Below are 11,910 nucleotides of genomic sequence, written 5' to 3' on the forward strand. Positions count from 1 at the left end.
AACAGGAAGAGAACAGATCAACCGGTGTGAATGACAAGACTATTCATAGCTGCATCTCAGCTGCTTAAAGACCATGTGTAGATATCAAGATGCAAGATCATCATAAACATATTTCTGTACTGGTATCATCAAAATGATCAATTACTTTTCTCAGTGCAGTGAAAAATCTTGTATTTGAAAAAGCACCCCCAGCAATTGTAACTTACTTCCTCAAAACAGCTCTTGATGTCATTCTACCAAATACCTCAGGCCAGTATTCCTTTTCAACAAGCAGAACTTTAAGTTATTGAAAGCATGGCATAGGTTTCAGAAAATAATTTACTTTTGTGCTTCAATTGTCATCAGTCAACTCACTTTTAAGTTTTCTGTTACTACTGTTAAGTCTTAAGCAGTGTTGCCTCACTGATTTGTGATTTCTTGCCAATCTTCCTCTGTCCTGTATGAATTGCAAAACAATGCTATTGCTTTGTTCTAGGAGACAATCTAATTATGATTTACTAATTGACTGGTTATTGGCAGAGCTATTTACTCATTATATAATAGAGGATCCTTTGACTCGTAAATTATTATGGGAAGCATGTTCATCGCAATCTTATTTTGGTTTTAACAGAACTATTTGAGGCACTCTCCACAGCAATGCCTAAAATCGGACATTTTGCAAACCCTTGAGGCCTAAGAAATTGTTTGTATCACAGTTTAACCTTGAGAGTATGGCAAGTCAGAACACGAAAAATATATTGTAATAAATTGCTTTTATTGATATTAAAAACAAAAGTACAATGATCGTGAATCTCGTCTTTCTCTAGAGTCTAGTGTTGGTTGAGTGCACATGTTAAATATATGACATTATATTAGTTAACAGGAGAGTACACCTTAACTGTATCTGCTAAAACATTTTTTTAAAAAAGTAAAAAGCTTTATTTAACTAATGCGATTGCGGATGTTTCCCTTCATACTGGCTGATGCAAACATTTGACAAAAAAAAGAGTACTACTTAAGTGATGTAATTTGGAGCTCATTTTCTTTTAATAAAAAAACTGAAGCTTTCCATTTTTGACAAAGCAATGGCGAATATAATGTGAAGTCACTCAAACCTGAAGTGAATCACAAAACCGACAGGAAACAAAAGATGTTAACACAACGTGGGTCAAAAAAATGAGAGATGAGCTGTAACCAAGTAATTGCACTTGATTATACCATGGCTGACAGCAGTGAACATGGGTACACAGTTTCCAAAAAAAGGCCTGAGGTTCTCTGGCTGAATCAAGGTACCTCACAGAGGCTTCCAATACCAAATAACACTCATATTGAGAGAGAGAAGAGAGAGAGAAAAAAAAAAACTTTTTCTTTTCATTTTTTGGTACAAAGCATCTACGAAAGCTTTACTAGTACAAAATTAGACAAAATAGTATCTGTCTTTGCAGTTGCTCATCAGTGCTAAGTACATTATTTGGACCAATTTTCATATATATTTTACATAAAATAAATAATGCCTTTACGCAGTGCCATTACTTTTAATAGCTTGGCGGCTCAACACTGCAAGATATAGCTCAGACTAATCCCAAAAAAGATCTGACCCTGGACAGTAAGTATATGAGTTCAAGTATGTTTTCAAAGCAAAGCAAGTAACTACAATGAATAAGAAATAAAGTTAGTTGAAAAACATAGGAAATAAATCATTACAACACTGCTGTTTCCCTTTGATTTTTTCTCTTTTTTTTGTGCCTTTTGTCTTCTCCTTGCCTATCTTGCACCGCCAAAACCAAGCTAATTTTTTTTTAAAAAGACATGTTTCCTAAAACGGAAAAGTTCATTTCAAGTTCTGTTTGATGTTCGTGCATTTATCAAATCCCAATTCTTCGAGTCAGCTCTTTTGCTTATTTTAAAGCAAGTTAGCACCGTAATACAAGTGTGTGTGTGTGGCCACACTTATCGTTCATCAGAAATAGTGCCGTTGAAAGAAAAATAATAATTAAAAAATCTTGACGCAATCTGTGGCAATGTGAGACTGCACACACCACTGTCTTTAGTCCCTCACAGGTTCACCTAATCTCATCTTGTTTCAAAAAAGGTGCAGGATCTGGATGACACTAGGTATTCCACAAAGTGTTGATATCCCTTCTTGTACAGGTGCAGAACAAGCGAGGACACATTATCTGGAATGCATCGTGTGACATTTGTATGTAAAATAAATTGTAGTCTGTGGCGTGACCACTTTGGCCCAAACACCTCAGACACCACGACTTCTTTTGCCCACCAGGTATCACTTGTACCAGGCCACTTGAGTATCATTGCACTTCTTTGCTGGCTGATGGAAGGGGAAGCGAATGGGAGGGGGTGCAGAGGCAGGGAAGGAGGTCGAGTAGGGGGGGAGGTGGAGAAAAATTCAGTTGGAATGCCACAGAAATGACGTCGTGTACAAAGCTATAATCCCCGTCTTTTAACTCAAGAAATGTGCAAAATTTTTCTTCATCATTCTTGACTGAAGTATTTCTTTGATGACGCTCGGACTTGGAGGGGTGGCTTGACAGGGAGAGTCAGAAGTGGCTTGTGCGTTTTGACATACTGTAAGGTCTGGACTTCCTCAACTTGCCTCCTAAGCCTTTGGGCCATGAAACTTGAAGGAATGGCTCTTCGCAGGCGCTGGGCAGACCGTTTTTGCCAGAAGTCATATTTGGAATACTTGGCAACCAAAGGTTTCCTAAAGCTTTCCTGCAATTGAATACAAACAGCATTAGCGACGATACCATGTGCATTTTGTAACAACATCAAAAGGCTATCTGATGTTCAATACATCAGATAACTGATAACTCCCATGTTCCCATTGTTGACTGGCTTAGCACTGCTGGTCCCTGAACAAACAGCAAATAAAAACCATAGCATGAACTACTCTCTAACTGGTAAACATGGTGTTAAATGAGATTAGGAGGGTTTTGTTTCTCCTTTCTGAACATTGTGGTATTTTTAAAAAGTCCAGAGATGTACCTTTCTGACAGAATTAAAAAGAACAGATAGGTAGAGGTTAATAGTTGCGCAGGGGGGCTGGGTCAAAGTTCAGGTGATGGCCCAATAGTTCCAATTCTCTCCCTAACCTCATGTAAAGTAAGGTGCCAAGCTGATAACAGAGCCTCAGGATTTCTGTCCTTAAGAAGCTGCCAGGCACAAAAGTAGGTAGCCTGTGGGGAATTCTTCTTTTTGTTCATTTGTGATAGGTCTTAAGTCTTATTTGTCACTGATACAAAAATTTAGGAAACAAGCAGAATGGTTGGAGATAAAGTGAGAACGCATGAAGGTGAGGTTGAAATTATTACCATCGCTGCATCCCCCACCAAAAACATCCTGTGGGTCACCACTGACCAGACACTTCTAAACCAGCCTACTGTGGCTAACCTCTGGTAGGCCAGCGGCTAGGTATTCTGTGGCAAGTGATTCACCTCCTGACTCCCCAAAGCCTTTGCACCATCTACAAGGCACAAGTCAGGAGTGTGATGGAATACTCTCCACTTGCCTGGAGGAGTGCAGCTCCAACAACACTCAAGAAGCTCGACACCATCCAGGACAAAGCAACCTCCTTGAATCAATACCCCCATCCAGGACCTTAAACCTTAACTCCCTCCACCACCGGTGCACAGTGGCAGAAATGTGTACCATCTACAATATGCACTGTGGCAACTTGTCAAGACTTCTGTGGCAGCACCTCACAAACCAGTGACCACCGAGAAGGACAAGGACAATAATCACATGGGAACCCATCAAGTTCCCCTGCAAGTCTTGGAACTATATTGATATTCCTTCACTGACATTGGGTCAAATTCCTGGAATTCCCTACCTAACAGCATTATGGGGGTACCTTCACCACGCTGACTGCAATGATTTAAGGCAACTGCTCACCACCACCATCATAAGGCCAATCAGGCATGGGCAATAAATGCTGGCCTTGCCAGTGATACACATCTCATGAACGAATGTGTATATGAAAAAATGGGTAGATGAAAATAAGAGTGGGCTTACTGGGTCAAATGACCTTTCTTGTTGATGTTGAATCAACCACCATGACCTTGCATTGTAGGGCTCTGAGTGAGATCAAAAAGACAGCCATGGTACTGAAAATAGCTTGGCATTCTAGAGAGCAGGTGATTGTGATAGCATTCTGGGGAACATCAGTTGAATGTTTCATTTAAAATAAAGAACCTATCTCTTTATTCTTAGGTCCTCTGAATATTGTACTGGTGGCAAAAGAAAGAAGGAAAGGCTTAAATCAATAGCATAGATGTTAAAAATAAAATGGCAATACTTTAAATCGCAGGAGAAACCAATTTATTTAATCTTTTCTATACTACAAAATTCCCCCAAGAAATGCATACATTACAGCTGGAATTAGTGGAATTTTGGTGAAAATTTTATGTACACAACGGGCAGCATTTTCCGGTCGGCAAGTGGGGGCGGGGCCCGCTCGTTGACGCGTAAAATGACGCAGGGTGCCAGCAGGCATGCGTCCCAACATCACCCCGCGTCATTTAGATTTTCAGTTCAGCGGGCACACAGCCAAGTCGGCTGTGTACCCGCCAACCTGTCAACGGCCTATTAAGGCCATTAAAAAAGTAATTAAAATGATTAATGGACCTGCCCATCCAACCTTAAAGTTGGCGGGCAGGTGAAGAGCCCAAGCAGCCTTCCAAAAAAGTGTGAAACCTCATCCACGGGCGGGATGAGGTTTCATGAGGGATTTAAAATGTTCGGAAAATTTTTAAATAAAAGTAATGGACATGTCCCAGCTGATGTGACAGTGCCACATGAGGGGACATGTCAGGAAAATTTTTTCTCACCTTTAATAAATTTTTAAAAAGTTCAACCGATCTCCTTGAGGCAGCGCTTTCCCTCAGGGAGATCTGTGCACTCTTCTGCCTGCATGCGCGAAAGAGCGCACAGACCTACTTAGGGCATCCCCCCACCTGTACAGGGAGCGCACTGCGCTTCGGGGTGGATGTCACGCTAAGCGGGCCTTAATTGGCCCGTCCACGTAAAATGGCAGCGTGCCTCCAGCCGGGGGCGCCGATCGGGAACGCAACCGCTCAATGGGGGAGAAATGCTGCCCAATGAAAGAAAGTGGGTTCTTAAATATTTAGAACGGCTCATGTGTGTGTTCAAAATTATGAAGGGCGTTGACAGAATAAATAAGGAGAAACTGTTTCCAGTGACAAAAGCGTTGGTAATCATAATACACAGATTTAAGATACTTGATGAGAATTTCTTTTAAAAAAAATGTGGTGTGTTGTTAAATCTGGAGTGCACTGCTTGAAAGGGTGGTGGAATCAGATCCAATAATAACTTTCAAAAGTGAATTGGTATATACTCAAAAAGTAAATATTTGCAGGGCTATAGGGTTAGATGAGGGGACAAACAGCACTTCCAAAGAACTGGCACTGACATGGCATCCTTCTGCATTTATGAGTCTACATAGGGTATCTTGGGAAGAATCTTCTGCCTGTCGGGAGTGGGCGCAGAGCCGATCACGTGCATGCTGCCATTTTATATGGGCAGGCCAACTAAGACAGTATCACATGAGCAGGGACATGTTTATGAAATGTTTTTTAAAAATGTATTAATTTCATAAAACCTTCATGAAACCTCATCTCGCCCGTGGATGAGGTTTCATGAAAAACGCGAAGGCCGCTTGGGCTCTTCGCCTGCCTGCCAACCTTAACGTTGGACCTTAAGGCAGCCCTGTCAATTACCCAAATTGGTTGATTAATGGCCTTAACAGGCCTTTGGCAAGTTCGGCAGGCACACAGCCACCTCCGCCGAGCGAAAGGCCGGAATGATGCGCGGTGACATCAGGACGCACACCCAACGTCACTGTGCGTCATTTTACGCGTCAACGTGCAGGGCCCACCCCCACACACCGACAGGAAAATTCTCCCCCATGGACTCATATGCCATCAATGGCACTGTACTAACACATTAAGAGTAAAAACTGAAGGTCATTAAACTCAGCATAACTCTTGTTGTCAGCCATAATCACATCAATTTTAGATTTTGTTTAAAAAAAACTAGCAAATTGCAATTAATAAACTTCATTTAATAAAAAATCAGGTAAAGTTTATCTGACAGTCTTATTTCAGATTATAATAGGCAATAAGGAAGAATTAAGGTGTGCTCTATAATTGTCAAAGCAATAGAGGGGAAAGAAAATTAACTAAAACAGAACATGCCCTTCTCAAATTTGCTCGAATATAGGAATTTATAACGAACTGTGCTGGCTGTTGCTGATATAAAGTACCCAAGTAGGTAAAACCAGAATTTTTATTTAAGTGTTAGTAAATCTTATGCTTGAAGATGAGGTGGAGAATGGTGGGAACCATTTTTACTTTCTATTTGACAGAGAGCAAGCGTATGCAACCAGTTGACTAACTAACCTGCCAAAAAACCTGCAGCAGGGTGACAGAGGTGAAAGGTTGTTGAGGAAATGGCTTCTTAAAAAAAACTGATGAAAGCAACAATAAAGCAGCCACATACCTTATTTGCTGATGGTAAAAGATTAAAAGGTGTTCCAGAGAGATCACGCTCCTTCTTGACAGGTTTTGCACAGTAAAGTTCTAGAAGGCCCAGATCACAGCTGCGAAAGCAACATTCTTCTACTATTCCTCTGTTCTGTCTCCGGCTATTGGATCGTCCAGTTGCTCTACCTGAAAGAGGAGAGGGAATTTTTATTTCTTTTCCCTCTTCAGTAAAGAGAATTCCAGGAAGCTTCCAGTTAACATTGACTAATGCTGGCTGAAGAACGAGAACAAATTTATAGATCTTGCCAAAAAAAAAGCAGAGGCCACTTGACCTTGCCAACACAGCAAAAAAGGCATGCAATGAAACAGAGGGGTCCAATGAACTATATGGCATTAACTGTAGAATCAGAGTAAAAGATACCTTTGGCTTAGGTAATGGGCAATCAACTTTTATGTCAGTTCACTATGAACCCTGTGTTCATGTTAACTTTTGTCTGCAGTTGTTAAGCTACTGCAATGATTATCCTTTTGGGAATCTCACTGATGGTTGCATTCCTTTTCCTCAGGTTGGTGCAGATAGCATCACTTTCTGCTGTAGGTGCACGCAGAAAAACACTTAAGCCACATTGTTATGAAAGAGTCGCATTTCCGTGCAAAGGCTTTATCTTTCTCTTAAAAAGAAAGGCCCCTCTTCACATTGTTATTTTCATCTTAACTGTATGTTCCTTCACTTGTGAAGATCTCCAGATGATCAGCAAGATAAACAAGAATAGAGGCATGTTGACACAAGACATAACTACGCTATCATTGGTAACCAAAGTCCTACAAATTGGGGAATTTGTTAAAATCTGGCTGGATCACATTTGTCTTAAAATGAGGCCAATTGGCCAATTTGTTTGCACAGGCAAGTGCTGAAGACCAAATACAATGATTGGAGACTCTGGACTAAAACTGTCACATGCAAAAGAAAAAGAAATTCTTTAATCCTCTACTCTCCACTGACCCTGCAACCCATTCCTTTCTTCTGCAGAGTATAGTTCCAAAAGCCTAGATCATTAAAAATGTCTTTAAATGAAAGATGGAATGCTGCAGCAGAATTACTTTAATCAGAAGAATGTGGAAATAAACAAGCACTTCATTGTGACTATCAGCAGAATGGTTTAGCTTTGTGTCCTTGTCAGAGAGAGAGAGAGAGAGAGAGAACACGTGAGAAAATGTGCTTATTCAGCACAACTGCAGGCCTGGAAATGAGTTTACCCAAAAAGAGTTTATGACTCTAGCCACCTGCCTGCTAATTGTTCCTTTTCTCTATTACAATAAAGCCTGTAGTCAACAAAAAGAGCCTTTTAATATATTTGTTGTGCACTGAACAAGTCGGATGTTTGCAGGAAATATCACATTTTGTTTAAAGTTTCCTCAATGATTGGATGACGCATTTGAAGCTTTTTATTTCTAGTTGAGGAAGTAGGGAGACCATTATAAAAATTAAGGTGTGTTTTTGTTATTGACTAAAGCAACAGAAAGATCATTAATAAAAGGTTTGTAGTTCAAGTGTTTGAAGTACAGCAATAACTTTAAAAAAATACAGTAGCCTAACTCACTGGGAATATTCTTTTCATTGGTATACAGGAGTTTGTACATTTGTCTCCAGTTTCGCTTAAAAGCAATATTAACTTTGGCACCTCTGAGAGATTGTGATTTGGAAAGTTAGGAATCATAGTTTCTCTGGGCCCAGTGAGTGCCACAGCCTCTTCTCATAACCGTAATTTAAAGAGAAAAGTTATTTACCTTTCATTAAGAATTTATAAAACCATTTGAAAACCCTTACTTTACAGTGCAAGCTGTTAAAAGTAAATACAAATAACATCCATAGTTCTGTAAACCCTTTCATTGGACAGAATTGTATAGCATCCAGGCTGGGGTCCCTGTTTGGGAACAAGTAGGCCATTCAGTCCCTCAATGCTTTCTGTCATGGATGATCTGTATCTCAACTCCCATTTACCTGCCTTTTATCAGAACCCTTACCTCACAAAAATCTATCAATCTCAGTTTGAAATTTTCAGTGGCAGCCTGGAGCTCAAATGCAGCACTTTTCTTTTACTTTGAACCTTTAAAAATTCCAACATGATCCTGAATTTCTCACCGATTCACATACTCATTCTGTTGGTTTTTTAGAACCTTAAACGTTCATATATGTGACACAAACTCACTAGAGTTAAGAGTGCATTATCTTAAAGGAAGTTATTATCAAATGACAGTCACATGGTCAAGGTGCAGAATGGCTGTAGGTTTAAGGAGTTTAGTTTAGGAGAACAACTAAAATAAATATTGAACATCTCGAAATCCCTTAAGATTGGCAAACCCTACAATACCACAGAAGAGTAAATGGAGCCACAGACACTGTAATGGAGAATCAAATTAGTGGACCCCTCCCCTAACATGCAAAAAGTAATTATCAAATAATGCAAAAGGGTAATAGGAATAGACAAAACTTTTAGTAACTGGAAATAAAACAGACTCAGCAAGTTTTCACACATCAAGACATTTCTTTGGTTCTGATTTTTCAGTACAAAAGTGAGTTAACTTACTAAAGTAAAATCCTCTTTCGCCGCAGACAAACTGTAGAGTGTCCACCAGCTCACCACCACATAGCGTTTCAGCTGCAGTCACTCCATCTATAATGTACATTGTGAGAGCGATGGAAATGAACAGCAATTGCCTGCATGGGGACATTTTCTTGCCCTGGAAAAGGAAGAAGAAAAGTTAATCAGCAAAGTTGCTGATTCACAATTAGCTTGAGATCCTGTGCCATCGCTTCCCCAAACCATCTTATCACGTGTTATGTTATTTTGACAAGACTATAATGTGCCTATATTAATATCTCATTAATAGCATTAAGGATGGCAAATGCTTTGTGCTCAAGAGTGCAAATCCCCATTTGCTCCTACTAAAAACACTCAAAGCATAACCTTGATTTGTAAAATGGTTATGATCAGTTCTGGTCCAAACAGTGTTAAAAAGTAATGTCATTACACTGACTCAGAGTTCAAATATTATCCTTGTAACATGAGCAGAATGGGAAATATGCAGTCCAGTATCGAGCCCAGCCAACATTAGTGTGTTGTCTACAAGCTTTGATAACATCAATTTGGTCTGCTACACCAAGAGTGAAATGGGAGAATGAAAACTGATTGCAATAGGCTTTTTCTAGTTCGGAAACGTGTATTATCTGTTCAGAACAGGTTGATGTTAACTCTTGAAATGGCGTATTTTTTTAAACTCCCATCAGCTGCTAAGTTCTCATGCACACAGGGCTACTGACAGTCCTAAGTCAATTCTTTTGATCAGCAATTAGCTGATTTTGGACCTAGTAACCCGCGGTTACAAGCACTAAAATGCAATCTGGGGCACTGTCCACGGTACCCAGCCCATGGTGTTGAATAATGCAGCCACTTTACATTGGTGATAACCTGCAGTACAAAACTCCATAGCAATAATTGTTTTGTTGTGTGTGTGTTGCTGTGGTGGGGTTGGGGGTTGCAGTTTATATCAATAATTGCAGTAGCAACAAGCTACAGATTCTGGGTTATAAATTGCCAAAATTCAAGATCTGAGAGATTCATTTCAGTCTACTTGATCCTTCTGTTTGAATAAATATTTTTCCCCCAAGAGGAGTAACATGAATCAGTAAAATAAAACTTTTTTTTTACAGAATTTAGGCAGAATATTACAAACACTTGTAAAATTATAAAAATGAAGACAAACGGTTCCACAATCTCTGCTCCTCGGTTTGAACCTAGATCCAGGACTAGCTCCAGCAAATACAGTTTTTACATACGCGTCATTGCTTACTCTATTTTATGCTTAAATACGTTACAAAAAAAAACCCGCCAGTGTCCTTAAAGCTTTTCATTAATTAACTTAAAACTGGTTGAGAGCATAAAGAAGCCCCTGACTAATTGTTATGTGCTCTTTCAGACTTTTTCTCCAAATTTTGCACAGAAAATCCCATTAACAATGTCTCAACAACTCCACGCATGAAACAGAAACACACGCCTGAGCAGTGTGTGCATGTGTGTCATTCACAGAACTGTACAGAAGAGTTTCTTAATTCATAAAGACTGATTTTCTTGGCAAGAATAGGAGGATCCATAAAAACACACACTTATATTGTTTTAATTCCTTTGGAAGTTTTTTTTTTAAAGGTAATTATCCCAAGGCTAAACGAGATCGCTGTTTTATTTTAACTGGATATGATTATAATGATGCATCAGAAATCTGTTTCCTCGGGTTAAGGATATTACAGTAAAGTCAAACCAGGGAGTCTAACGGCACACATGCAGAATACTAACGCTACCCAGTGGAACACGCTGGGAAACTCATCCTAGCCCAGGCTACAAACAGCAAACATGGTGCAAAACAAGAAATGAGGGCATCAAATTACTTCTCCGCTCTCAGTCCCGGGGCTAGCATTATTCTCAATGCACTTCACACACACACACACAACCTTTATATATAATTTTTGTAAATAAACCACTGAAACGCCTTTGAAAGCTGCTGCTAACGTGTCTGTGTGTGTGTGTTTGTAAGTGTGTGAAAGGGGGGGGTGGGGAACAATAGTCGAAGGAGCCGGCTGAAATGTTGTATGCATAACTTTTTCGCCCAGCCGTTTTTTCTGTGCAAAAAGTGTAAATATATATATTTTTATAAATGAAGCGATAAATGCATAACAAGTCATTAAAAAAAAATATAAGCGTGAGGTTGCACACTTATTCTCTTTGGCAGTACCAATCCCCCTCAAGAAAATAACTTGCTCAACAATGAAAGTGGTTCTGGAATAGTTGCAACTAAACATATCAGGATTTTTTTTTTGGTTTGTTTTTTTTAAAAAAAAAGGTGCGATTGTCTTTTCCCCCTGCAAGATTTTAAATCGATTGTTGCCTCATTCCTTGTTACCTTAACGGAGATGTCGCTGCAAGCTGAGTCTGCACAGGTCGGGCAGAGAGCTGGGCATTTGGGATCCATTGTACGGCGATGTTGAGACGGGCGCGTTTCTCAGCTGAAGTTCCTTTAAACGCTGCTCCAGAGTTCAGGAGACAGACAGAAGAGAGCTCCCGCGCTGCTTATATAGCCGCAGCGTGAGCCGCCAGCACGCACGCTGCGAGTGGTCATCGCCGCTATAGCAGCATTTGGCCGACTTCGTCTGCACAACCAGTCCTGGGCTTGGCTTCTTTCAAGACGCTGCAATAAATGGCCTTTTTCTGAAAAATAAATATTGATGCGATTTATTTCTTTGAAGGGCTGGCATGCTTTACCTCGGTTGTCGTGAAATGTTATTTGTTTTTGCAAAGACTTTTCACTTGTGCATTTTCAGTGCTTTACGTGGGTCAGACCTGCCATGCTAATAGGA

General features: G+C 40.0%; 1 protein-coding gene across 1 annotated transcript; it reads right to left on the reverse strand.

The window, feature by feature from the left end:
* Positions 1 to 735: 735 nt before the first annotated feature.
* LOC144684756 (insulin-like growth factor 2) lies at positions 736 to 11,611 on the reverse strand. The gene is made up of 4 exons (XM_078548943.1): positions 11,457 to 11,611; positions 9,089 to 9,242; positions 6,517 to 6,686; positions 736 to 2,712 (listed from the first exon to the last, which is right to left on the reverse strand). The coding sequence occupies exons 1-4, from the start codon at positions 11,523 to 11,525 to the stop codon at positions 2,473 to 2,475; spliced, it is 633 nt and encodes a 210-aa protein (XP_078405069.1). The 5' UTR covers positions 11,526 to 11,611; the 3' UTR covers positions 736 to 2,472.
* Between the last annotated feature and the right edge of the window lie 299 nt (positions 11,612 to 11,910).

This window comes from Cetorhinus maximus, chromosome 9 (assembly GCF_964194155.1).
Source record: "Cetorhinus maximus chromosome 9, sCetMax3.hap1.1, whole genome shotgun sequence".
Taxonomy (NCBI): Eukaryota; Metazoa; Chordata; class Chondrichthyes; order Lamniformes; family Cetorhinidae; genus Cetorhinus; species Cetorhinus maximus.